This window comes from Oncorhynchus mykiss, chromosome 2, assembly GCF_013265735.2.
Source record: "Oncorhynchus mykiss isolate Arlee chromosome 2, USDA_OmykA_1.1, whole genome shotgun sequence".
NCBI classification, from domain to species: domain Eukaryota; kingdom Metazoa; phylum Chordata; class Actinopteri; order Salmoniformes; family Salmonidae; genus Oncorhynchus; species Oncorhynchus mykiss.
Window position 1 is genome coordinate 8,087,612 of NC_048566.1, and position 27,890 is coordinate 8,115,501.

Sequence of the window (27,890 nt, forward strand, 5' to 3'; positions counted from 1 at the left end):
AGATTCTAACGTACCTTTAACCAACTGTCAAGACTCCCCGGCCATAGACTTTGTAGTTTGATATTAAACATTTAATCCACAGTAATATAATTGAGAATTAAAAAATAACATGCCTACGTTGAACACTTTCTTCTCCATGTCGTTGCAAAAATGAACGCTCCTACAGCACGAGACTAACAATGCTGTACAGATTTGGGTTGAAAGCTCACCCATGGAAATCCTGCCAGTTTTAAATAAATGTAGGCTATTATTGCAATGTTGAGGACGCAATGCAAAATAAAATACATAACCCACACCGTTAGGCCAATTCATCACTTTGCCAATAAGAGACCATTCTTGTTCCTTGTAGCCTTTCTTTTGGGTTATTGGCACCAGTCATTGCCTGATACCTAGAAATGGACTTATACTGCGGTTGTCACAAAACAGAAACCATAGTTCATTATTAAATAACATAACTCATTTATTTTATTACTCATAAAATATACAGCAATCTTCAGATAGTGAAATAATTCATGGAAGTTTCAAATTGTCACTATTTCATATGTACATGCTAGTTTCATCCTTTTAGAAGATAGATAAGGAAACAACAACCTGTGAACCTCCTGTTCCTGATTTGATGAACATAGCAAATGTATTGTACATATTTCCAGTTAAAATGATCTTCAAAAAGAGACAAATGGGGATTTGAACAAGCAATCACATAAAAGGATTGAGTGGTTTCATTTTTTGAAGTTAAAGCAAGCAAAACCTGTCAAAAACATTGATTATAAGATCAAAGACAAATAAGATATTTATTTTCCAACAGAAGAAAATCTAAATGCTGCTGTCCTACCATTGGTGTACAGTGTTTCTCCTCTCCAAGGGAGACATGTTTTCCACCTCACATGCCTCGGAATAGTATCAGTGCTTTTCACAAACGTTGTAGTACTTAGTGTGCATCATTGTTTTCGCTCATACAGCTGCCCTTACTCTCCTAACCTCCCCTCAGTAACTAACGAAGGCACAAAATGACAAATATCACAAGAAAGAATACATGAATGAATAATTTACTTTCTAGAGGGCAAAGGACAGGTAGGTTTAATAACACATGTAATATTTCTCAATTTAAAAAAGTCCTGTTGCTCACATACCGGTATGCAAAACTACATCCCAAATGGCACCCTGTTTCCTTTAGAGTGCACTGCTTTTGACCAGAACCCTATGGGCCCTGTTCAACAGTAGTGTACTATTCAGTATAGGGAATAGGGTTCCATTTAATCTTTGAAATTACTCATGAGAGCAAATACTACAATTTGTTGTTTCCCACAGAGCTTAAGACATAAATGATTTTATTAAAATGTGTTCATATAAAATGTATGATTTCCCCTCCTCCCACATGGATTACAGACAAGAGGCTAGGTGCGTTCTGACTGTCTTAGTGTGCGGATAAACATGACAATCACTCTCATGAAACATCACTCCTTATGTTTTTTCTCAGCCCAATTTCTAGTAAAAACACGTTTTAAAAAGGCTTCTTCCACATCTTTTGGTCCCTGTCTGTTTTGTTCTCAGTGAAGTGCTACTATCCCCTTGGACTACAGGTTATTGCCATCATAAGGTTTGCCAGACAGTTTCTACCGTTTAGGACCTTTGTGGGTAAAGGTAAAGATGGGGTATAGCAGCAGCAGTTCCTCTGAAGTCCAGTATCTGCTGGAAGGGAACCTGGTGGTACGAGAGAATGAGTGTGGGCCAGCCAGCCTGTTGCACCTCCTACTTTTCTCTATTTGCGGGACTCTTAAGGCTCCTGTGCGGACTGTCTTGGCTCGTGCCCTCCCAAAGCTGGCTATGGTGATTTAAGACACGGTGTGTGTATTTGTTTGTGGCCTCTGCCCCACTTCGCTGTCCATCCGCCTGCACTTGCCTCCCTTCTTCCTGGGCAGCGACCACCACCACTCTCAGTACGTCTCCGAGTCTGAGTCGTTGAGTTCCTCATCCTTGTAGAAGCCTTCGTCGTGGCCGCGGTGTCCGATGTTGTTGAAGCTGCAGTAGGAGCTGTGTTCGCTGCGCAGCACAGGCAGGCTGTCGAAGGTAACACTCTTGGAGGGGCTGGTGGTGTAGTGGTTAATGGCACTGAAGGTCAGGCTGGGTGCCGGGGTGCAGGGGGACACGGGCATCATGGTGGCCAGGATCAGCGCCAGGCAGTCCGCCACGTCTTTGTTGGGTGCGCAGGCCAAGGCAGGCGTGTAACCTGAGGGGTACAAACAACCACAGAGGATAACTTCAGGAGCATCACTGTTTACTACAACAGTTTTGGTGAAAAACATGAAATAACTTGGCATCTCCTAGCCTGGTGTTAAGACAAGTGGGAAGCTGGGAGGTGCTCTTATTCTCCATGGACTTTAGTGTCCCAGAACTTTCCAAGCAGTGGATTAGAGAGAAACATTTGTGGACACATTGAGAAGAAAAGTCCCAAAGAAAATGGTGTTAGCCTTACAGATCTTACCATTCTCATCGACTGCGAGCACGCTAGCACCCTTCGCTAGCAGCTCTTGCACCACCACGGTCAGACCATTTCTGGCTGCAACGTGTAACGGCCTGAGGGGAAAGTACCATCAGATTAGCCAGCAGAAAATGAGGATACCTCCCAAATGCCAGACTATTCCCTATATAGTGCACTTCTTCTGACCAAGGACCCTATGGCCCAATTAATGCAGCTGAACCATACGTACGTCTGTAAGGCTGCGTTAGTCGAGTTGATGAGGTTCCTGTCTGTAATCTTCTCCAATATCAACAAGGCACTGGTTTCATGCCCCTTTAAAAACAGAGTCAAACATGTCAGACAAAATTCAAACCAGAGAGAACATCCTCTTCATGTGGGGTTGCTCACCTTACTGCAGGCCAGATGAAGAGCAGTGTTCTTGACTGCATCCTGCAGGGTGAGCTCTGCTTTGGCACTGCTCACCAACAGCTCTGAGACAGAGAAACATAAAAGGAATTACATTAGGAAATTAAGCTACTTATTCAAATTGTTGAACTTAAGCCGTCTGGCGAGGCAAAGCGGAGGAGAGGGGACTGCATACCGACAGCGTTGGTTTGTCCGTTCTCAGCAGCCATCATGAGGGAGGTCTTCCCGGAGGCGTCGGGGGAGTTGACCTGGGCATTGTGACCTAGCAGCAGCTGAAGACACTCCACGTGGTCCGTGAAGGCTGCCGCATGCAGGGGGGTCCTGGAGAGAGGAAACTGTTTTCATTGATATGGAGTAGGAGTGTTATTATCAAGTATTAGTTTCTACAATCCCTCATCCAACCCCAGAGGTCGTTTTCACAACATTATTCTCCAGAAGAAAAGAACGTTGTCATGTGCTGTAGTTACCGGTTCTTGGTGTCAGTGGCGTTGACAATGGCCGGCCCCAGAGTGTCAATCAACATCTCTGCAGCCCCCTCGTTGTCGTTGATCACAGCACAGTGGAGGGGGCTGAAGGAGTTGCCCTCGGTCTTGTGGAAAACCTCCTGTTCCAGCAGCACCTCGACACACGTGTCATGGCCTAGTGGAAGATTACTTTTAATTCTAAATTAAATGAATCAATACGTTGCTCTAGCGGGAAACATTACATACAGCAGAAAGATGACGTCACTGTAGACCACAACAATACCCTCAGAAAGCCAAGGATCTGACAATGGTGAAGTCACAACAAAAACGTTTTAGCTACAACATATACTATGTCAATCCCTGACAAAGTCCTTTCAATGTAAGCTCCACCACTGAGAGTCATAACCCTACTTCTCACACAGTGTTGTAGTCTTGTTCATTGCCCCACATTGCTCCATCAAGACCAATCTAATGCTTTTCAATCCACAAGAGGGAGTGAATGAGTGCACACTTCTTGGAGAAGAGAATAGAGCTCCAGTCCAGTTAGTATCGTTGTAAGGCCTGCCTAATTCAGGGACATGTTTACAGTGTTGGAGAGGGAATCAGAATAGAGCTTCAGTCCAGTTAGTACCGTTGTAGCAGGCCCAGTGTAGTGGCGTGTAGCCTTGGTTGTCTGTGATGACGGGAAGGGTCTCCACTGACTGGGCTGCATGTAGGAGCCCCCCCAGCACCCCGATGTGTCCAGACGCCGCCGCCAGGTGAACAGGGGTCCGCCCCTTACAGTCCCGAACTAGGAAGCTGGCGCTGTGCTGCAGCAGGGCCTCCACACACTCCTCATGACCAGTCACCGCCTGGTAGGGTGGCGAGACAAGAATGGAATTGATTAAATCATAATCAATTATATAATAAGGAATCATAGCAATCCCTAGTAGTTCAATGGCCCCATCCCAAGATCAGAACAAGCCTCCCCCTCTCTTTCTGTGTGAGTGTGTACAACTCTCCTCCTCACCCCTCTGTGTAGAGCTGTTCTGCCCCACTTGTCTTTGGCTTCTACGCTGGCTCCCTTGTTGAGCAGCGAGTACACACAGTCTGTGTGTCCGCTCAGCACCGACAGCATCAGAGGGGTTCTGATACACAAGACAACAGGTCATATTACAAACTGGTAATAACCAGGCTGAGTCCCAAATGGCAACCTATTCCCTATATGGTACACTACTCTTGACCTGAGCCCATAGGACTTTGGTTTAAAGTACTGTACCAAGTAGGGTATAGGTTGTCATTTGGGATGCAAACCCAGTTTCAAAATCTATTTTTTTCAGGAATTGTATCCAAAACCCAATTGACTTACTGTCCATTCCCATCTTGAACATCCACTGCACTCTGGAGGTCAGCATTTCCAATCAATAAACGCAAACACTCCGAATGACCGTTGGTTGCTAGAGGAAGATAAACAGAGAGGATATAAGAATGTCAGATGATTGACCATTGGTAGCTAGAGGAGGATCAACAAGAGGATATAAGAATGAGATGATTGACCGTTGGTAGCTAAAGGATGAACAGAGAGGATATGAGCAGATTGCTGGACGACTATAACCTTCACATGAACAGACAGATTTCTAGAACAGTGGTGTTGGTAGATGACATCCTCATGATGTTAACACAGCATATAATAAAGAATTTTGGTGCGTAGGCCATCGAAGCCTGTCACCTGTTAGCGGTGTGCCTGGCTCTGGATAGAAGTCTGCCCTGTGCACTGATCTAGGATCAGCTTACCCTCCCTAGATCCTCAATAATTAGTGGAGAGCATGACAAAAAAATGACCTTAGATCAGTGTCTAGTGGGCATTTTCACACTATACCATGTAACGTCGTCCTAGCAACATGACCAAACAAATGGCCATCTTGGTCAGGAAAACTTTTTAATTACAGAAGCTCTATGTGATATCCTTATGTCTACCTGCAGCGTGGATGGGGGTCCTCTTCAGAGTGAAGTCTTTAACCAGGATGGAGGCTCCCTGGTTGATGAGGACGTCAACACACTCCACATGGCCTTTAAAGGCAGCCAGGTCCAGAGGGGTGCGCCCCTGGCTGTCCCTCACGTCTAGATCCAGCAGAGACTGAACCAGGACCTCCATAGCATGGTGGTGACCGTGGTACGCCTGAATAGAAACACAAACACAGTCGCAAGCAAAGTCCAGGGGTACGCCTGAATAGATATTCACTCTTAATATAATCAATGTCCTAGAGTAGACCCGTGGTACGCCTGAACAGAAATACAGTGCTAGACCTCTAAAGTAGACCAGAGTCTTTCAATCGGGAGCCCATTTTTGCTCCCGCCCAGCATCAACATCGGAGGTTCCTGCCAAGCGTGGGATTGAGAAACAAACACTCTACTTCTCTTCTGAGGTTGATTAACTCAAATGGCAAAATAAGGAAATCATCCTCATCATCACTGTGTAGAATATGTATTTTACACTAATCAGGAATAGATCGGAATATGGTGTGTGAGTCTGTCTGGACAGTCAACTTCCTGTGGAAAATCTACACCATGCTTGCATCCCAGATAGCACCCTATTCCCTATGTAGTGAACTACTTTTGATCAGGGCCTATAAGGATCTGGTCAAACGTAGTGTACTAAATAGGGAATAGGGTGCCATTTGTCATATGGAGACCACTACAGGAGCAGGTAGGCTTTACTCACAGCGAGGTGTAGAGGGCTGATGGGAGCTCTGACATCAGAGTCGTTCAGGATGTCTGTCCCTGAGGTTTCCATTAGCTGAGGAAAGACATGAACGGCCAGTTCAGACTTGTAACATATTTACTTGGAAGGTTAGTCTAGTAGCATGTGTAACATGGTAAATCTCAGTGACCAGCCTCTGCAGACATACTGGGGTGTTGCATCCATACCTTAAACAAGCAAGTGTGAGGAAAAGTTACCAACTGGCACTTACCACATCTAAAGGTGTTTCACTTGCAATCTGGAAAAAGAACATCAAGAGTGACGACAAACATGCAACCACACCTTAAAACCTACTGAATATCAATGATTGTGTCCCAAATGGCAGCCTATTCCCTATATAGTGCACTACTTTTGACCAGAGCCCTATGGGCCCCACAGCCATTTGGGACGCAGTGAAAATGGTGTGGATGCAGGGCATCTAGTATCCTGTGGTTCTGACTCACCAGCTCCAGACAGAGGCGGTGTCCGTATGCAGACGCGTAATGCACTGCATTGTAGCCCTGATTGTCCCGGATCCCTGGGTTAGCATCGTTTCGCAGTAAATACTCCAGACACCTAGAGGTCAAGAGTTCACTAATCATTACACCAACATCAAGACAAACAGATAATCAAGCAGAGACACTTTTCCAAAGGAGACGTGGCCAAGCTTTCACACTGCCGATTGAACACTAGCGTGCATTCAAACACTCAACATACTCTCCAGACTACAGTGAAATGTGAAAGGTCACGGCACCACAACAGTAAGAGGAGTGTGAGACGTACTTTCCGTCTGTATCGGAGGCAGCAGCGTAGTGGAGCGGGGTGCAGCCCCTCTTATCCAGGTCGTTCACACTGGCCCCAGACCCCACCAAGGCAAACAGACACTGGTAGTTACAGTTGGCTGCTGCATAATGCAGAGGACTCCTAGAAGAACACAAACAGTCAACAGAAACAGCTGATTGGAGATGCAAAACAATATATCCCAATATTCCCCATTATCATAAAGAACAAATATGAAAGTTATTTGATGCCACAGACAGACCTTCCGAAGCTGTCCTTTCTGTTGAAGTCTGCCCCTGTGTTGAGCAGCAGATTCAGACAGTCCAGGTTCCTGGTAACAAGATATCAAGTTTAGAAAGGCCCTCTGAGCTATCAGGTGCATGTTAACAATGAGAGAACCTGAAAGAAAAGAGAAACCTGTACACTGCTCTTGCTAGCATCACTGTTTTTATTAAGGCTAATAAAAGCTAGGATAAAAACAGTGATACTAGCAAGAGCAGTGTGCAGGTTTCTCTTCTCTTTCAGGAAGATAAAGACATTTTAGTCAATACCACCATAACATGGAGCCACATTATACAGAAATGATACTGCAGGAGGAGATGGTTTTCCAGGTCATGAACTACATATTCCTTGGTGTAAAGCCTGGACCAGTCCACTCACCCTCCAGCTGCTGCAGCATGTAAACAGGTTCTTCCAAAGTCGTCAGGGGTGTCTATATCAAAGCCTGATGAGAGGAGCTTTCGACAGCAGTCAGAGAAACCACTGAGAGCAGCCAGGTGGAGGGGGAACATCCCATGGACGCCTCGTCTGCAACAACATTTTATACATTTTGAGCACTCTTATTCAGAGCGACTTCCAGTTAATTCAGCTGAGTTTAGAAAAAGCAGCACATCAGTCCTCATTAAACCCTACTGCATACTGCAATGCCCAGTCTATCAACCACCCACACACCACAATGGAGGCCATTTCATGTGTTGAGCAGAGAGTCTCCAAGTGGGAATTCGGTCAATGACAGAATTGCAGATGCATGTTGCAGTATTGCTGGAAACTGTGTGTTCTCTTACTTGGCTGTGTCAGCACCGTTCGTGATGAGTGTATTGATGAGTAACTCATGGCCGTAGCGAGCAGAGATGTGCAGGGGTGTGTTTCCATTCTTATCTTCACAGTCGATCTCAGCACCTAATACACACACACACAATCAACCACTTGACCCTAGAGGCATCACGTAGCTAAATGTTCAACCACGTTGCAGTAACATTGCTCTGTGCCAGTGTATCATGGTTTGAAGACAAAAGACAAGATGCTGAAGAGCCTACTGGTTCATATATACACTGCTCAAAAAAAACAAAGGGAACACTTAAACACCACAATGTAACTCCAAGTCAATCACACTTCTGTGAAATCAAACTGTCCACTTAGGAAGCAACACTGATTGACAATACATTTCACATGCTGTTGTGCAAATGGAATAGATAACAGGTGGAAATTATAGGCAATTAGGAAGACACCCCCAATAAAGGAGTGGTTCTGCAGGTGGTGACCAGACAACTTCTCAGTTCCTATGCTTCCTGGCTGATGTTTTGGTCACTTTTGAATGCTGGCGGTGCTTTCACTCTAGTGGTAGCATGAGACGGAGTCTACAACCCACACAAGTGGCTCAGGTAGTGCAGCTCATCCAGGATGGCACATTCGAGCTGTGGCAAGAAGGTTTGCTGTGTCTGTCAGCGTAGTGTCCAGAGCATGGAGGCGCTACCAGGAGACAGGCCAGTACATCGGGAAACGTGGAGAAGGCCGTAGGAGGGCAACAACCCAGCAGCAGGACCGCTACCTCCGCCTTTGTGCAAGGAGGAGCAGGAGGAGCACTGCCAGAGCCCTGCAAAATGACCTCCAGCAGGCCACAAATGTGCATGTGTCTGCTCAAACGGTCAGAAACAGACTCCATGAGGGTGGTATGAGGGCCTGACGTCCACAGGTGGGGGTTGTGCTTACAGCCCAACACCGTGCAGGACGTTTGGCATTTGCCAGAGAACACCAAGATTGGCAAATTCGCCACTGGCGCCCTGTGCTCTTCACAGATGAAAGCAGGTTCACACTGAGCACATGTGACAGACGTGACAGAGTCTGGAGATGCCGTGGAGAACGTTCTGCTGCCTGCAACATCCTCCAGCATGACCGGTTTGGCGGTGGGTCAGTCATGGTGTGGGGTGGCATTTCTTGGGGGACCCCTTGTGAGACCATATGCTGGTGCGGTTGGCCCTGGGTTTCTCCTAATGCAAGACAATGCTAGCCCTCATGTGGCTGGAGTGTGTCAGCAGTTCCTGCAAGAGGAAGGCATTGATGCTATGGACTGGCCCGTCCGTTCACCAGACCTGAATCCAATTGAGCACATCTGGGACATCATGTCTCGCTCCATCCACCATTGCACCACAGACTGTCCAGGAGTTGGCGGATGCTTTAGTCCAAGTCTGGGAGGAGATCCCTCAGGAGACCATCCGCCACCTCATCAGGAGCATGCCCAAGCGTTGTAGGGAGGTCATACAGGCACGTGGAGGCCACACACACTACCGAGCCTCATTTTGACTTGTTTTAAGGACATTACATCAAAGTTGGATCAGCCTGTAGTGTGGTTTTCCACTTTAATTTTGAGTGTGACTCCAAATCCAGACCTCCATGGGTTGATAAATTTGATTTCCATTGATCATTTGTGTGATTTTGTTGTCAGCACATTCAACTATGTAAAGAAGTATTTAATAAGAATATTTCATTCATTCAGATCTAGGATGTGTTATTTTAGTGTTCCCTTTATTTTTTTGAGCAGTGTATATTCTGTTGAGAGCATTCACAGAGACTCACCATTCTGGATGATGGCTTGAGATCTGGAGAAGCGTCCGTGGATGGCCGTCATGTGGAGGGGGGTCTTTCCATCTTTACTCTGCAGAGAGCGAGAGACAGATGGTTCACACTGCAGTCTGTGCTGCTGACCACAGGTGGAGGTGCGCTTTATTGCATTTAGTTTGTATTGTTAAGATGAATCCATTGGTATCTGAATGTATTTGGTCCAAGTCTACTAAGCCGTGTGCTGCATCAGTGACCCAAAGTAGTGCACTATAAAGGAAATAGGGTGCCATTTGGGATGCAGCTGTTGTCATCACAGCTTCTTACTCTGTGGGCCCTGGTCAAAAGTAGTGCACTATAAAGGAAATAGGGTGCCATTTGGGATGCAAAGAGTGTCAGCACGGCTTCATACTCTGTGGGCCCTGGTCAATGGTAGTGCACTACATAGGAAACAGGGTGTCATTTGGTACAGACAGTTGATCATCCTGTCTCCTCACCTTGATGTTGACGTGGGCCCCGTTGCCCACCAGCAGCTCCAGGCAGAGCGCCCCGTGGCGCGAGGCGGCCATGAAGTGGAGCGGGGCGAAACCCTTCTCGTTCACCTGGTTCACGTTGGCGCCGCACTCGATCAGCTCATTTACCACCACGTCCTGGCCGTTGTAGCACGCCACGTGGAGGGGGGTGTTACCGTACCCATTGGGCTCATTTATCTGGAGGGAGAAGAGGGATGAGAGTGGGTAGAGGGAGGAGAGTGGGTAAAGAGAAGGGGGGATAGAACAAAACATTTCTGATCAGGTCACTTGGTTAGGAAAAACCCCTGACCCGACACACTGGGTCCAAAGGAAATCATTCTACAACACACTAGAGCTCTGTCTTTTCGTGGAGTTGTAATTGAATAGTGACTACACAGTTGAATGCGGGCATTGACTCACATCCACCCCAAGGTCCAGGAGGTACTTGACCACACTGATCATGCCGCTGGAGGCTGCAGAGTGGAGAGGGGTGTAGGCCTTCTTGTCTTTACAGGACACCTCTGATCCATGAGAGGCCAGCAGTTTCACCACCTCAATGTGCCCTATGGGGGGGGGGGGGAGAGAGTGTGAGACAGAGCGAGAGAGAAAAGAGAGAAAGAGGCGTTTACAGTGGTACACAGCACCACAAGCAATACCTTTAACTGAAACCATCTTATCAACATACTTAGTCCATCATTCTGACATAACACACTAGAGGTGGACCATACATCTGAGCTGTGAGGCGATCACACAGCCAATTCATTCACTCACTGGGATAAGGACATTTGTATTTATTATGGATCCCCATTAGCTGCTGCCAAAGTTTATACAATTTTCAAACATTTGATTCTCAGATGTCACAACACATTGTGTGCTCTCAGGCCCCTACTCCACCACTACTACACATCTACAGTACTAAATCCATGTGTATGTACAGTCGTGGCCAAAAGTTTTGAAAATGACACAAATATTAATTTTCACCAAGTCTGCTGCCTCAGTTTGTGTGATGGCAATTTGCACATACTCCAGAATGTTATGAAGAGTGATCAGATGAATTGCAATTAATTGCAAAGTCCCTCTTTGCTATGCAAATTAACTGAATCCCCCAAAAACATTTCCACAGCATTTCAGCCCTGCCATAAAAGGACCAGCTGACATCATGTCAGTGATTCTCTCGTTAACACAGGTGTGAGTGTTGACGAGGACAAGGCTGGAGATTACTCTGTCATAATGATTGAGTTCGAATAACAGACTGGAAGCTTCAAAAAGGAGGCTGGTGCTTGGAATCATTGTTCTTCCGCTGTCAACCATCGTTCCCTGCAAGGAAACACGTGCCGTCATCATTGCATTGCACAAAAAGGGCTTCACAGGCAAGGATATTGCTGCCAGTAAGATTGCACCTAAATCAACCATTTTTTGGATCAAAGAACTTCAAGGAGAGCGGTTCAATTGTTGTAACAAAAAGGCTTCAGGGCGCCCAAGAAAGTCCAGCAAGCGCCAGGACAATCTCCTAAAGTTGATTCAGCTGCGGGATCGGGGCACCACCAGTACAGAGCTTGCTCAGGAATGGCAGCAGGCAGGTGTGAGTGCGTCTGCATGCACAGTGAGGCGAAGATTTTCAGAGGATGGCCTGGTGCCAAGAAGGGCAGCAAAGAAGACACTTCTCTCCTGGAAAAGCATCAGGTATATACTATATATACACTGATATTCTGCAAAGGGTACAGGGATAGGACTGCTGAGGACTGGGGTAAAGTAATTTTCTCTGATGAATCCCCTTTCCAATTGTTTGGGGCATCCGGAAAAAAGCTTGTCCGGAGAAGACAAGGTGAGCGCTACCACCAGTCCTGTGTCATGCCAACAGTAAAGCATCCTGAGACCATTCATGTGTGTGGTTGCTTCTCAGCAAAGGGAGTGGGCTCACTCACAATTTTGCCTAAGAACACAGCCATGAATAAAGAATGCTACCAACACATCCTCCAAGAGCAACTTCTCCCAACCATCCAGGAATAGTTTGGTAACGAACAATGCCTTTTCCAGGATGATGGGGCACCTTGCCATAAGTCAAAAGTGATAACTAAGTGGCTCGGGGAACAAAACATTGATATTTTGGGTCCATGGCCAGGAAACCCCCCAGACCTTAATCCCATTGAGAACTTGTGGTCAATCCTCAAGAGGCAGGTGGATAAACAAAAACCCACAAATTCTGACAAACTCCAAGCATTGATTATGCAAGAATGGGCTGCCATCAGTCAGGATGTGGCCCAGAAGTTAATTGACAGCATGCCAGGGCGGATTGCAGTGGTCTTGAAAAAGAAGGGTCAACACTGCAAATATTGACTCTTTGCATCAACTTCATGTAATTGTCAATAGAAGCCATTGACACTTATGAAATGCTTGTAATTATGGTATAGAGTACAGTATATACATATGAGATGGGTAATGTAGGGTATGTAAACATTGTTTAAAGTTGCTTGTGATACATTTTTACATCAATGTTTCCATTATTAAAGTGGCTGGAGTTGATGCAGTATGTTGGTAGCAGCCACTCAATGTTTGTGGTGGTCGTTTAACAGTCCGATGTCCTTGAGATAGAAGCTGTTTTTCGGTCTCTCGGTCCCTGCTTTGATGCACCTGTACTGACCTCGGCTTCTGGATGATAGCGGGGTGAACAAGCAGTGGCTCGGGTGGTTGTTGTCCTTGATGATCTTTATGGCCTTCCTGTGTCATCGGGTGGTGTAGGTGTCTTGGAGGGCAGGTAGTTTGCCCCCGGTGATGGTAGTGAGGTCTGCACAACACCTCTGGGGAGCCTTACGGTTGTGAGCGGGGCAGTTGCCATACCAGGCAGTGATATAGCCCGATAGGATGCTCGCGATTGTGCGAGTGCTTTTGGTGACAAGCCAAATTTCTTCAGCCTCCCGAGGTTGAAGAGGCGCTGCTGCGCCTTCTTCACTACGCTATCTGTGTGGGTGGACCAATTCAGTTTGTCCGTGATGTGTACACCGAGGAACTTAAAACTTACTACACTCTCCACTACTGTCCTGTTGATGTGGATTGGGGGGTGCTGCATCTGCTGTTTCCTGAAATCCATGATCATCTTCTTTGTTTTGTTGACGTTGAGTGTGAGGTTATTTTCCTGACAACACACTCCGAGGGCCCTCGCGCCCCAGTGTTGAGGATCAGTGGGGTGGAGATGTTGTTACCTACCCTCACCACCTGGGGGCGGAAGGAAGTCCAGTACCCAGTTGCACAGGGCGGGGTCGAGACCCAGGGTCTCGAGCTTGATGACGAGTTTGGAGGGTACTATGGTGTTAAATGCTGAGCTGTAGTCGATGAACAGCATTCTCACATAGGTATTCCTCTTGTCCAGATGGTTAGGGCAGTGTGGTTGCGATTGCGTTGTCTGTGGACCTATTGGGGCGGTAAACAAATTGGAGTGGGTCTAGAGTGTCAGGTAGGGTGGAGGTGATATGGTCCTTGACTAGTCTCTCAAAGCACTTCATGATGACGGAAATCGGGTAACCTTTTGGTTACTAGTCCAACGCTCTAACCACTAGGCTACCTGTCGCCCCAAGCTTGATGATAGCCAGTCAATATTTAAATCACCCAGAAAATATACTTCTTTGTTGATATCACATACATTATCCAGATACTGACTGTTAGCACTTGGTGGTCTATAGCAGCTTCCCACAAGAATGGGCTTTAGGTGAGGCAGATTAACCTGTAGCCATATTACTTCAACAGTATTTAACATTAGATTGTCTCTAAGATTTACAGGAATATGGTTCTGAATATAGACTGCAACACCACCTCTGTTGGCATTTCTGTCTTTTCGGTAAATGTTATAACCATGTATTGCTACTACTGTATCAAAGGTATTATCGAAGTGAGTTCCAGAGAGTCAGAACATGAATGTCATCTATTACAAGCAAGTTATTGACTTCATGGACCTTGTTTCTTAGGCTACATACGTTAATGTGGGCTATTTATCATTTTTATTTTTTGCTTGATTGTTTTTAATGCTTATCAGAGGTAGACTTACTCATGCTATTTACATTGGAGCTGATAGTGCAGGGTGAGCTGCATAAATTGGGCTTCCTACTATTGCTCACTATCTCAGTGCTAACAGTGAAACTCTGGTTTATAGGGGCTCATGATTACTGCATACAATAGCTGTAGGATAAACAGATGTAGTCGGGTGCAATTAGGGGTACATCAATTAAATTACTTACATCGTGTTTGCCAATGCCCCTAAGATCACGTACATTTGATGCAGAATTATGACGACTCATTGTCACAACGGTGGGGACTAACTGAGCTAGTCTTGGATCATTTACCAGTCATTGTTTCAACGCAGCCTTGAAATGCCTGGACAGAGTCCAGGAGCCAAGATGATTTGGATGGACTCCGTCACATTAGTCAGAATGTAAATGATGTGGTCAACTCATTACCCATGTAAGCAGCCCAGTGGATTGCTCGGCGGTCCTTCTTGTCAAAAGCATTAATGTTGGCTCCTCTGGAGAGAAGCAGCCTCACCATCTAACAGGAAAAGGAGAGAAACAAAACACAGGCTGAGGATAACTAAAGCAAAATCTGCTCAAATCTGGCATCAAAGCCTCTCTTGAACAAACTCAAGCATACAACTAGGGCTGTGACGGTCATGGGACTTCCGGTGTCGGTGATTGGTGTGCTGTATGTACACAGTCATCGACATAACTGACAGCAGACGGACGGAGGAAACATTAGCAAAAGAAAACATTAGTGTTTAGGCCTAACTGCATTGCTCATAGGCGCGCGAGTCTCAAGTTAAGGGGAAGCTAATTTTCACCATGAATATATAAAGCATTCTATGCATCATGACATTGTTGTTAATGTGATTAGTAAATTGGATAGTCATCATTTAGGCTAATAATATAACTCAATCACTGTTCGCAAAAAAACGTCTGTTCAATGCAACGAGTGGTGGAGTAAGGCTAGGCTTTATCAGATATGTTTCTTTTCATGGGAAAAGTCATTTTTTATCATGCAATTCTACTACACTTTATACAACTAAAGAGATTAGCAGAATCTTGTTCAATATGACTTTCAAGTGGCACTGACCCAGGGATAAAGAAAGTGAATAAGCACACTCACCGGGGATATAGCCGACGCCAAAAATACTGTTCGCTCAATTAAAGTTCAGAATCTTGATAACTAAAAGACAGATTAGTCTTTTCTTTGAAGCAATAGCCAATTGCTTTCCAAACTATGTTAGCCTATGGGTTTTGCGCATATTCTGCAAACAGGCTGGTCCACGTCATCTGGGTCTCCATCGTCATTAGGTTTGAAACTGAAATGTGCCCAAAAAGGTGATGGTATGCTTTTTTGTTGTTGCAATGAGAGCCATCTCTTTCACCTTACTCCTCCAACCTACTGTAACAATGAGAAAGGTCAGAGGTGAAGGGCAGAGGCTACCCACCCACTCCCAGCCTGTAGGTGATAGATCTATAGTTAGCCCCCGGTCCTCACGTTTCCCCATCACCCCCTCCCCAATGAACTGAATTGACCTTCAAAATATTCTCTCCTATCAGCACATAGAGCAGATCTGCTGATTGTGGCGCATCAAAATATAATTGGAGAAGAGATGTATACAGTTTAATAGATGGACTAAGTCAGCAAAACAATAATAAATAGTTACCACTGCTGCTATGGGTAAAGTACATCTCCATCAAAATAAAGTTAATTAAAAGTGTTTTTTTTGTTGGTTTTGACAGTTTATTTTCATGGCAGTCTTCATCCAAAACTGTCACGGTTATCCAATTACTGTCACAGCCCTACATACAACCAACGTAGCTAATCGGATGCACCATAAACCTGGGGATAGGACAGGTATAAAGTGTAGACTACAGTGTGTAATCATGTCCATGCTAATTGCTAACCTCCAGGTGTCCGCTGAAGGCTGCATGGTGCAGCGCCGTGCGCCCGGCCCGGTCCGACACGTTCACATTGCTGAGGAGAGGGACCAGGGCCTCGGCACAGCGGACCGCCTTATTGGCCGCAGCGATGTGGAGCGGCGTTTGCCAGTTCTTGTCCCTGGCGTTCACATCGGCAGAGTGTTTCAATAGCACCTGGACTGCCTCCTACAGGAGCACAGTTCAAATCATGTTCAACTTTGTTTAAAGTGCCTTTTAAAATCACAACACACTTAACAGGAAAACACATATGCACAGGTGTGTGCGTGTGTGTCTGTATCAGTACACGTACCTCACTGCAGGAAGCCACGGCCCGGTGCAGAGGAGTGAGCCACTTGTTGTCTTTGGCATTTACTCTGGCTCCTGGGACAGAAAGACAGGTGACAGACCGACAGGGGACACAGACCGACAAAGGGGGACGGGGGAGACAGGGACGTGGGTTAGTTAGGCCACTGGGGTTAATAAGGCAACATCTTAAATAGCTGGAGCACAGAAAGGATGTGTCCAAAACAACACCCTAATGCCTTTATAGTGCACTACTTCTGACCAGGTCCCATAGGCCTACCCATAGGGCTCAGGTCAAAAGTAGTGCACTATATAGGGAATAGGGTACCATTTAGAACGCACTCCAAGCCTCTTGTAGAGAGCTATTCTGGGAATTGGACTTTCATTACACAGCAACACTGAAGAAAATGTCATGTCACTGAGTGGAGAGGAGTAGAAGGAGCTCAGCCAACGTGAGACGAGGTGCAACCAAAATCATGAGGACATTTGGGAGGAACAGGTGCGACAAATTAAAATCTTGATACTTCACTAATCAAGTTAAAATTGGGGCGTTTCAGCTGTCAATGTCCTTCAGTATAATGACTTAATTTTTGTAAATACATCAACTGCACATAAGATCTTAAATGGTGGTAAGTATGAGGGAAACGATCACATTCACACAAGCATCAAAACAGAAGTCAGTGTAATCCTTCTCTTCAATGATAACCGTACCTGATAGTATGAGTAACTCTAGAATTTCTGCATCTCCTAGATAGGCAGCGGCATGCAACGGTGTCCGCTTCTCATTGTCCTGTAGGGAAGAGCCAAGAAGCGTTATAGCTGTTTCATACTCAGCTAGTATGGATACATTTGATTTTAATTGTACTCTTTTATACATTGTTATGGCTTGGATACTTCAGATGACAGCTGGATATTTATAACTCTAACTAGCCTACACTAACTGGGCTACATACCGTAACTAGCCTACACTAACTGGGCTACATACCGTAACTAGCCTACACTAACTGGGCTACATACCGTAACTAGCCTACACTAACTGGGCTACATACCGTAACTAGCCTACACTAACTGGGCTACATACCGTAACTAGCCTACACTAACTGGGCTACATACCGTAACTAGCCTACACTAACTGGGCTACATACCGTAACTAGCCTACACTAACTGGGCTACATACCGTAACTAGCCTACACTAACTGGGCTACATACCGTAACTAGCCTACACTAACTGGGCTACATACCGTAACTAGCCTACACTAACTTCAACAGTGAAAAAAAGTATGCTATTGTACAAAGTACACTACCGTTCAAAAGTTTGGGGTCACTCAGAAATGTCCTTGTTTTTCGAAAGAAAAGCTACATTTTCATCCTTTAAAATATCAAATTGATTTAAAAAAATACAGCGTAGATATTGTTAATGTTGGAAATGACTATTGTAGCTGGAAACGGCTGATTTTCAATGGAATATCTACATAGGCGTACAGATGCCCATTATCAGCAACCATCACTCCTGTGTTCCAATGGCACGTTGTATTAGCTAATCCAAGTTTATCATTTAAAAAAGGCTAATTGATCATTAGAAAACCCTTTTGCAATTATGTTAGCACAGATGAAAACTATTGTCCTGATGAACTTTTTTAGGATATGGGGCAGCATTCGGAATTTTGGATGAAAAGCATGCCCAAAGTAAACTGCCTGCTACTCAGGCCCAGAAGAAGGATATGCATATAATTGGTACATTTGGATAGAAAACTCTAAAGTTTCCAAAACTGTTAAAATGTCTGAGTATAACAGAACTGAAATGGCAGGCGAAAACCTGAGGAAAATCCATCCAGGAAGTGCTATTATTTTGAAATGGCTGTTCCATTTAAAGCCTATCCCCTGGTTATGACCCAGATTGCATTCCATATGGCTTCCACTAGCTGTGAACAGTCTTTAGACATTGTTTCAGGCCTTTATTCTGAAAAATTAGGGAGAATGAGCAGTTTCAATGAGAGGCCAGTGGAAAGTCCCCAACCGGTTTGGTGCGCAATCCCGAGAGCGCGCCTTTCGTTGGTGTTTTTTTTTATATATTGACGACGCTATTGTTCGGTTGAAATATTATCAATTATTTAGGCTAAAAACAACCTGAGGATTGATTATAGACCTTGTTTGACATGTTTCTATGAACTTTACGGATACTATTTGGAATTTGTCTGCCTTTTATGACTGCATTTGAGCAAAACGTACCCACAAAAATGGAGGTTTTTGGATATAAAGAGGGACTTTATCAAACATTTATTTTGTAACTGGGAGTCTTGTGAGTGCAACCATACGAAGATCAAAAGGTGATTAATTTTACTGCTATTTCTGACTTTTGTGACTAATCTACTTGGCTGCTAACGGTTTGTTTTTGTGCTGAGCCCTGTCCTCAGATATTTGCATGGTTTGCTTTCGCCGTAAAGCCTTTTTGAAATCTGACATGGCAGCTGGATTAACAACAAGTTAAGCTTTATTTTGATGTATTGCACTTGTGATTTCATGAAAGTTAAATATGTATAGTAATTGAATTTGAATTTGACGCTCTGCAATTTCACCGGAAGTTGTCGAGGTGGGACGCTAGCTGGCCTTCTTTAGACTAGTTGAGTATTTGGAGCAGCATTTGTGGGTTCTATTACAGGCTTAAAATGGCCAGAAACGAAGCACTTTCTTCTGAAACTCGTCAGTCTATTCTTGTTCTGAGAAATGAAGTCTATTCCATGCGAGAAATTGCCAAGAAACTGAAGATCTCATACAACGCTGTGTCCTACTCCCTTCACAGAACAGCGCAAACTGGCTCTAACCAGAATAGAAAGAGTGGGAGGCCCTGGTGCACAACTGAGCAAGATGACAAGTAAATCAGTGTCTAGTTTGAGAAACACACACCTCAAGTCCTCAACTGGCAGCTTCATTAAATAGTACCCGCAAAACACCAATCTCAACGTCAACAGTGAAGAGGCGACTCCGGGATGCTGGCCTTCTAAACAGAGTTGCAAAGAAAAAGCCATATCTCAGACTGGCCAATAAAAAGATTAAAATAAGCAAAAGAACAGACACTGGACAGAGGAAGATTGGTGGAAAAAAAGTTATATTCAGACGAATCTAAGTTTGAGGTGTTCGGATCACAAAGAAGAACTTTCGTGAGACGCAGAATACATTTTTAAAAATGCTGGAGGAGTGCTTGACGCCATCTGTGAAGCATGGTGGTGGCAATGTGATGGTCTCAGGTGCTCTGGTGTTGGTAAAGTGGGAGATTTGTACAGGGTAAAAGGGATCTTGAAGAAGGAAGGCTATCATCACTTTGCAACACCATGCCAAACCCTGTGGATGGCGCTTAATTGGAGCCAACTTCCTCACACAACAGGACAATTACCCAAACCACAGCTCCAAACTATGCAATAACTATTTAGGGAAGAAGCAGGCAAACCCCCTTCATAAACCTGGAGACCAAGGGATGTCGCCCCACTGGCCTGTCCATCCACCCCACATGGCAGGCAGATATAGCTGCCAAATACCCTCTCAGTGTAGATGCTGCTAAGCCCTCATCCAAGCGAGACTGCAGGTATTGGAGGACATACTGCACCCCCTTAACTCGGGCACCACTGGTGATCAGAACAACCGCCAGCACAACTGGTAATCTGTGGTTGTAGCCGGTGCCGTTGCGCTCTGCATGGTGTTCATTACACCCTCCTGTAGTCCTAACAGTGACCATTGGTGCCGTTCAGTGGCCAAGCCCACAGACTGAGGCGGTGCGGCCTCGGATGCCACAGAGTTCCCCTGGCCTGAGACAGCAGGTCCGGTCCCAGGTAAAGTTGCCAAGGTGTCCCAGATAACCCTGGTTCAGCCTTCTCCTGTCCGTGTTATCTGGGCCAGTATGGGGCCACCAAAAGCAGACGATGCTCTGCCATCAGCCACTGCCGACCTGCCCTTGGTCACAACCGCCCCAGCCGATCTGGGAGGAGTCTGTGCTGACCAGCTCCTGGTGGCACATCAACATCTCCACCCCACCTGGGAGAAAGGAGTGACAGCGCCACCTCAACAATGCCCTGAGGCACTGTGTGATCACCCGCAGCCGGTGGGAGTTGAACCACTGTTGAAGAGGCCGGAGATGGAGCAGGCACAGCGGAATCAACAACGAGGTCGGCGTTGGCAGGTTTGGGTGGATACCACCCGCCCCTGCCGAAAGTGGTCGAGGCAAGATAAGAAAGCCTGAACCCTTCTGGTGGGAAGGAGTGCTCTCAGGGCCAACGAAGGCCACCCTCTGGATGGGTGTCAGATGACTCTTGTCATTTACAGTAATGCCCAGCCCACTGATCTGGGTAAGGAGCACATCTGTCTGACAGGACCTGGGTCCTGGTCGGGGCACAAATCAGCCAATCGTCCAGGTAATGGAGGATTAACAATCCTTGGGACGCGAGAGGTGCCAGGACAGCATCCATGCACTTTGTGAAAGTGTGGGGTGCCAAGGAGAGGGCGAAAGGAAGAACCATGAATTCGTAAGCCCTCCCTTCGAAAGCAAATCGAAGGGACTGCCAATTAGCTGGGTGAACAGGAACATGGAAGTAAGCATTACTCAGGTCCAGCATTAAAAAAAATACACTGGCCCCTGGACAAGGCATGCAACACATGGGCCGGGGACAGCATGTGGAAACTCAGTACCTTCAAGTACCCATTGAGGTTGCAGAGGTCCAGGATCAGTCGAAACCCTCAATCTCTTTTGGGGACCACAAAATAAGTGGAGTAGAACCCACCTAGCCGTTCTGATGTCTTGCTCCTGCTGATGGCACCCTTGTCCAGGAATGAGCTGATCTCCAGCCACAGGGTTTTCTTCAGGGGGTCGGCCACCGTGGTGAGATGAAGGATGGGGGCTGGCACCGGAATTGGAGTCGGTACTCCTTGAGCATTGTGGACAACATCTATGGGGACTCCACAGACGCCTTCCACTTTTCCCTTTGAGGCAGAGGCCAGGGAAGGGTGTGTCAGGGATCCTGCCTGGGCCCGCCTCTTCTCTGGCGACCCGAGTGCCTGGGTTCCCCAGGCACATCCCTTTGGCGGTGAAAGGTTGACAGGTTGTTGCTCCACTGCACACTGTGCTCCTCCCCGCTGTCGTTCCTCAGCACGAGGCGATGGGGCAGGAGAGGTACCCCACCGTCACCGCTGTGCAGGTGGGTGGTGACGGTCCGTCTGCCTTGAACCCGGGGCCTGAGGAGGTGGCATGAACCGTCTCAGGGTCTCCCGGTCCCTATGAACCTCATCGGTCTGCTCCAGAATTTCATTAACCCCTGGGCCAAACGTCAGCCCTGGGGTGATGGGGAGAGTACCAAATGTGTTCTGGAGAGCAGCTGGCAGACGGGATTGGGCCAGCCAGAGATGGTGCTGGGAGGTAATCACCTGCGCCATGGCCCGTCCGTTGGAGCAGGCCACATCCCTCTGGAGCAGGAAAAGCAGGCGAGACACCTCCATCGCGTCCCGGAGGAGCTCCTCTGTGCCCCCCTGCTATCCTGCAAGGCCTCAAAGGACGGCAGGGTAGCGGCAGGGTAGCCTAGTGGTTAGAGTGTTGGACTAGTAACCGGAAGGTTGCGAGTTCAAACCCCCGAGCTGACAAGGTACAAATCTGTCGTTCTGCCCCTGAACAGGCAGTTAACCCACTGTTCCCAGGCCGTCATTGAAAATAAGAATTTGTTCTTAACTGACTTGCCTGGTTAAATAAAGGTAAAAAAAAAAAAAAAACTCAGCAGAGATGAAGACAAATGGAGAGTCATAACTATCCACTAGTTTGATGTCCAGTGCAGAGGCTACCCGAGTGAGTAGGCCCCTCCAAGCCTCGAGGCGATGAAGCCTCACTGCCGGCTTCTGATGGCCTCGTCAGCCCCGCTCGCAGAGGTGAACAGTCCCAGCATTGTCCCACAGGAACAGCCCATCACTGGCCAACAGGGAACAGCTGTTGTCGCCATCGAAGCTATCAACCTCCTGACGCAGGGCATGCGCCCTCCGTTCAAGTTTGTCCCAGTGGTCCGACTCCTGCCCCCATCCAGGACTGGCAGCAGAAGAGCTCTGCCTGCAGTGGCTCCACCCACGCTACTGGACTCAGTAGCGGGACTAACAGCTCGCTGGCGCACCACTCCTGAGGGAGGGAGTTCATATGCAGCCTGAGCCCGAGCCTGGCTGACCCACTCGCACATGGCCTCCAATCACACCAGGCGCTCTGAGAACACCACACAAAACAGGCATCCAATCCAGTAAGGCACTCCACCACCCTCTTCGTGTGGCTCAAACCCAGACAATGCATTCACAAGGAATGCGGATCTCCAGGGGGATGCCACCATCACACCTATCAAAGTGAAGCCATAAGCTCAGCCAAGCCAGCAAGGCCATGGAGCAGGGGTCTGACACCCTGGGAGAGCTTATATCGTGACCCGCTTCGAGGAATAGGAACCCGGTTAGGGACGACACAACAGCGGTAGGCCTGATAACCGACAATGATAAGACAGCCTATAGGGAGGAAGTCAGAGACCTGGCCGGGTGGTGCCAGAATAACAACCTATCCATCAACGTAACCAAGGCTAAGGAGATGATTGTGGACTACAGGAAAAGGAGAACTGAGCATGCCCCCATTCTCATCGACAGGGCTGTAGTGGAGCAGGTTGAGAGCTTCAAGTTCCTTGGTGTCCACATCAACAACAAACTAGAATGGTCCAAACACACCAAGACAGTCGTGAAGAGGGCACGACAAAGCCTATTCCCCCCTCAGGAAACTAAAAAGATTTGGCATGGGTCCTTAGATCCTCAAAAAGGTTCTACAGTAGCAACATCGAGAGCATGCTGACTGGTTGCATCACTGCCTGGTACGGCAATCGCTCGGCCTTTGACCGCAGGGCACTACAGAGGGTAGTGCGTCCGGCCCAGTACATCACTGGGGCCAAGCTGCCTGCCATCCAGGACCTCTACATCAGACTGTGTCAGAGGAAGGCCCTAAAAATTGTCAAAGACCCCAGCCATAGACTGTTCTCTCTACTACCGCATGGCAAGCAGTACCGGAGCGCCAAGTCTAGGACAAAAAGGATTCTCCAGTTTTTTTTTACCCCCAAGCCATAAGACCCCCTGAACAGGTAATCAAATGGCTACCTGGACTATTTGCATTGTGTACCCACCTCCAACCCCTATTTTTACACTGCTGCTACTCTCTGTTTATCATATATGCAGTCACTAACTATACTTTCATGTACATACTACCTCAATTGGGCCAACCAACCAGTGCTCCCACACATTGGCTAACCGGGCTATCTGCATTGTGTCCCACCCACCAACCCCTCTTTTACGCTACTGCTACTCTCTGTTCATCATATATGCATAGTCACTTTAACTATATGTACATACTACCTCAAATCAGCCTGACTAACCAACCAGTGTCTGTATGTAGCCTCGTTACTTTTATAGCCTCGCTACTGTATATAGCCCGTCTTTTTACTGTTTTATTTCTTTACCTACCCATTGTTCACCTAATACCTTTTTTGCACTATTGGTTAGAGCTTGTAAATATGCATTTCAATGTTGTATTCAGCGCACGTGACAAATACACTTTGTTTTGATAAATTACCCAGTACCTCTGCAAAAAACAGGGAAGACCCATATGGGAAAAACAGGCTGACAAAAAAACAGCAACCAGGTAATGGATTTGATTTATGGGTTGTTTTGTTTTTTTACGCCAACTGCGATATTACCTAGCTGGTTTAATAAACAAAACAGCACCATATGGAGTAACTCTGTTAAGGAACTCCAAAGTTCATGTATCAACGAAGTGGAAGCCCACCACGATACTCTTACATTCTGCAGGGGAAAGAACAAGAAAAAAAAACTGTGGGGTAATTAGCAGAGAACGGCATGTTAACCTTTTTGGGATAGGGGGGAGCATTTTCACTTTTGGATAAACAGCGTGCCCAGAGTGAACTGCCTCCTACTCTGCCCCAGATGCTAATATATGCATATTATTATTAGTATTTGATAGAAAACACTCTGAAGTTTTTTTAAACTGTTTGAATGATGTCTAAGTATAACAGAACTCATATGGCAGGCGAAAACCTGAGAAAAATCCAACCAGGAAGTGGGACATTGAAGTTTGTAGTTTTTCAAAACTTGGCCAACCGAATACACATTGAGATATGGATGAGGTTGCACTTCCTAGGGCTTCCACTAATGTCAGATGTCTTTAGAAACTGGTTTGAGGATTCTACTATAAAGGAGGGGCTCATGAGACCTCTGAGTCAGTGGTCTGGCAGAGAGCCTTGGTCTCATGACGCGCGCTCCCGACAGAGAAGTCTCTTTAATTCTGTGAATAACACTTGTATCTTTTATCAATGTTTATTATGAGTATTTCTGCAAAATCACCGGATGTTTTGGTATCAAACGTTACTGCACGTAATGCGCCAATGTAAACTGAGATTTTTGGATATAAATATGCACATTATCAAACAAAACATACATGTATTGTGTAACATGATGTCCTATGAGTGTCATCTGATGAAGATCAAAGGTTAGTGATTCATTTTATCTATATTTCTGCTTTGTGACTCCTATCTCTGGCTGGAAAAATGGCTGTGTGTTTTTGTGACTTGGCTCTGACCTAACATAATCATATGTTGTGCTTTAGCTGTAAAGCATTTTTTAAATCGGACACGATGGGTAGATTAACAAGATGTTTATCTTGCATTTGCTGTATTGGACTTCTTAATGTGTGAAAGTTACGTATTTCTAAAAAATATTTTGGTATTTCGCACGCTGCCTTTTCAGCGGAATGTTGTCGAGGGGTTCCGCTAAGCGCTAGAAAGGTTAAAGTAATTCACAACACACAGAACAAGCCAGTCAGCAAGTTGTGTAAGTAAAATACTGTTTGTGGCAGCAAGAGTAACCAATATATTACATGGATGCACACGGAGTTGTAGTGTAACGCTAACGAAACACAAGCAAGACAAACCACGGGTGGAAGATACAGATCAACCACACGCAGCGAGTAGAGCACTGAAGAGGGTTCTGGCCACATGGCCAGCTGCTCCAGGCTGCAAACAGCCAGTGAGTATACTTTCACGCAAGATATTACACTTACCAGTGACTTACCAAGCGAACTTCAAGAAAGTTTGTACCTCAAACCATACGGATGTCCGCCGAGAAAATGTGTATCGCGGCCATGGGGTCTATATATAGGGGCGGACCCCAGCCGTGACAAGTGTACACGGGAGTAAATCTGTAAATCCTCACCTCGGACGTATCCCTCCGCCGCGAAGTAATACCAATATATTGAAACATAACAAGGACATTTCTAAGTGACCCCAAACTTTTGAACGGTAGTGTACGTACTTGAACACAGGGTTTCCCAAACTTGGTCCTGATTCAAATAATCAAAGCTTGATGCTGAGTTGGTTATTTGAATCAGCTGCATAGTGCCTGGGCAAAAAACGACATGTGCACCCAAGGGGGGGCCCCTAGAACAAGTTTAGGGATCCCTGCTAAAAGGCTACAGCCCTTTAAAAAGGTCTTATTTTGAGACAAACCAAGTCTGCTCCAGCCTATAAGAACGAGGAAGAATGTCAAACTAAGTAGAACCAGATCATGAACTACAGTACTGTAAAGTGACAGATACTGAACACAGTGCCTACAGCTGATGAAAGGAGTTAACCGTTCTGATCAGGCTAAAACATTCAGTAGGGTTGCAAAATTCCAGCAACTTTCCCAACATTCATAGGTTTTTCCAGAAATCCGGTTTAGACAGAGGGTTCCGGAATTCCTACTCATTCCATTCTGATTCAGGAAGTCTTCATTTCAAGATTTCTGGGAAAACCTGGGCATTTAAGTTATCAGAATTTTGCTACCCTAGATTTTGGCAACAAATGACTTCAGTTATAAATGTGGGGGGGGGGGGGGGGGGGAAGAGTGTTACTATCCAGAGGACAGACAGGAGGGTGGGAATAATGGTAGGAAACAGCTGGGATGATTACCTGAACATTCACATCCTCTTTCTGAAATATGAGGGAGCGCACTTCATCTGGGTCCACATTGAAGATGGCTTTCAGTAGGCCAGGCTGGAAGAGAGAGGGGGACAGAGAGAGACAGGGGGACAGAGAGAGACAGGGGGACAGTGTCATTCATTGATTTGAACACTCAGTGCCTCTCAAAGACCTGTTACTATTCAATCAGCTTAGCTAAAACCAACACAAAAGGAACAATCCAAGAATAAAAACCAAGTAGGTTAAAATCTCAACTCTATAGTGAGACATGGAGCCTATACAGTCACTACTAGAACCATGGCGACAACCTCATTGTGGCTGTGCAAAGGCAGCTAACCTGGAGTCCTTTGGCCCAATACCTCACTATGGTATCGAGAGAACAAGAGCTCTCATCCTCCTCAACACACACACGACTCATTCACTCACAAAAGTGTCTGGGCTCCTCTCTAAATCACAAAGGCCCAAGGCTGAGGGGGAATTGATTGACACATCAACACGCAGTGAGATATTGTACAGCTCATCCATTATGGTAAATCCTCTGATAATATAATATCCCATTGACCTCCAAGGCAGCAGCGTCACTCAATCTGCAACACAGTGTAACATAACACAGAGCCGTGTGACTGCTGGTGACCATTGGGGCTGTTTTGTTTTTCCATTGCAAACCTGGAGGGAAGGGGTACTGACTAGAGGTCGACCGATTATGATTTTTCAACGCTGATACCGATTATTGGAGGACCAAAAAAGCTGATTAAAATCGGCCAATTTTTTATTTATAATAATGACAATTACAACAATACTGAATGAACACATATTTTAACTAAATATAATACATCAATAAAATCAATTTAGCCTCAAGTAAATAATGAAACATGTTCAATTGTTTAAATATTGCAAAAAAAAGTGTTGGCGAAGAAAGTAAAAGAGCACACAATGTAAGAAAGCGAACGTTTCAGTTCCTTGCTCAGAACATGAGAACATATGAAAGCTGGTGGTTCCTTTTAACGTGAGTCTTCAATATTCCCAGGTAAGAAGTTTTAGGTTGTAGTTATTATAGGAATATTTCCCTCTATACCATTTGTATTTAATTAACCTTTGACTATTGGATGTTCTTATAGGCACTTTAGTATTGCCAGTGTAAAAGTATAGCTTCCATCCCTCTCCTCGCCCCTACCTGGGCTCGAACCAGCAACACAATGACAATTAGCGCGCGCTAACTAGCTAGCCATTTCACTTCAGTTACACGAGCCTCATCTCGGGAGTTGATAGGCTTGAAGTCATAAACAGAGCAATGCTTGACGCACAACGAAGAGCTGCTGGCAAAACGCTTGAAAGTGCTGTTTGAATGTTTACGCTCCTGCCTACCACCAATCAGTCAGATACTTAGATACTTGAATGAGTCAGTCAGATTATATGTTACATATAGGACACGCTAGATAAACTAGTA

General features: G+C 45.9%; 1 protein-coding gene across 3 annotated transcripts in view; it reads right to left on the reverse strand.

Moving 5' to 3' along the window:
- Positions 1 to 452: 452 nt before the first annotated feature.
- The window catches only part of LOC110516569 (serine/threonine-protein phosphatase 6 regulatory ankyrin repeat subunit A), a 36,096-nt gene continuing 8,658 nt past the window's right edge, over positions 453 to 27,890 (reverse strand). For 2 of the 3 annotated variants that reach the window (XM_036937047.1, XM_036937038.1), the window contains exons 2-26: positions 26,435 to 26,518; positions 17,139 to 17,217; positions 16,435 to 16,505; positions 16,110 to 16,310; positions 14,643 to 14,730; positions 10,615 to 10,757; positions 10,180 to 10,392; positions 9,701 to 9,779; positions 7,912 to 8,026; positions 7,508 to 7,654; positions 7,110 to 7,178; positions 6,851 to 6,991; positions 6,532 to 6,643; positions 6,300 to 6,326; positions 6,050 to 6,124; positions 5,305 to 5,506; positions 4,697 to 4,784; positions 4,358 to 4,475; positions 3,980 to 4,199; positions 3,352 to 3,523; positions 3,060 to 3,205; positions 2,867 to 2,949; positions 2,709 to 2,791; positions 2,483 to 2,574; positions 453 to 2,227 (exon numbers count right to left, since the gene is read on the reverse strand). In XM_036937047.1, the coding sequence (XP_036792942.1) occupies positions 1,935 to 2,227; positions 2,483 to 2,574; positions 2,709 to 2,791; positions 2,867 to 2,949; positions 3,060 to 3,205; positions 3,352 to 3,523; positions 3,980 to 4,199; positions 4,358 to 4,475; positions 4,697 to 4,784; positions 5,305 to 5,506; positions 6,050 to 6,124; positions 6,300 to 6,326; positions 6,532 to 6,643; positions 6,851 to 6,991; positions 7,110 to 7,178; positions 7,508 to 7,654; positions 7,912 to 8,026; positions 9,701 to 9,779; positions 10,180 to 10,392; positions 10,615 to 10,757; positions 14,643 to 14,730 (2,706 nt within the window). In that variant the 5' untranslated portion in view covers positions 16,110 to 16,310; positions 16,435 to 16,505; positions 17,139 to 17,217; positions 26,435 to 26,518 and the 3' untranslated portion in view covers positions 453 to 1,934. The remainder of the gene's footprint in view (positions 2,228 to 2,482; positions 2,575 to 2,708; positions 2,792 to 2,866; positions 2,950 to 3,059; positions 3,206 to 3,351; positions 3,524 to 3,979; positions 4,200 to 4,357; positions 4,476 to 4,696; positions 4,785 to 5,304; positions 5,507 to 6,049; positions 6,125 to 6,299; positions 6,327 to 6,531; positions 6,644 to 6,850; positions 6,992 to 7,109; positions 7,179 to 7,507; positions 7,655 to 7,911; positions 8,027 to 9,700; positions 9,780 to 10,179; positions 10,393 to 10,614; positions 10,758 to 14,642; positions 14,731 to 16,109; positions 16,311 to 16,434; positions 16,506 to 17,138; positions 17,218 to 26,434; positions 26,519 to 27,890) is intronic. The other variant, XM_036937043.1, reaches the window with a different exon arrangement.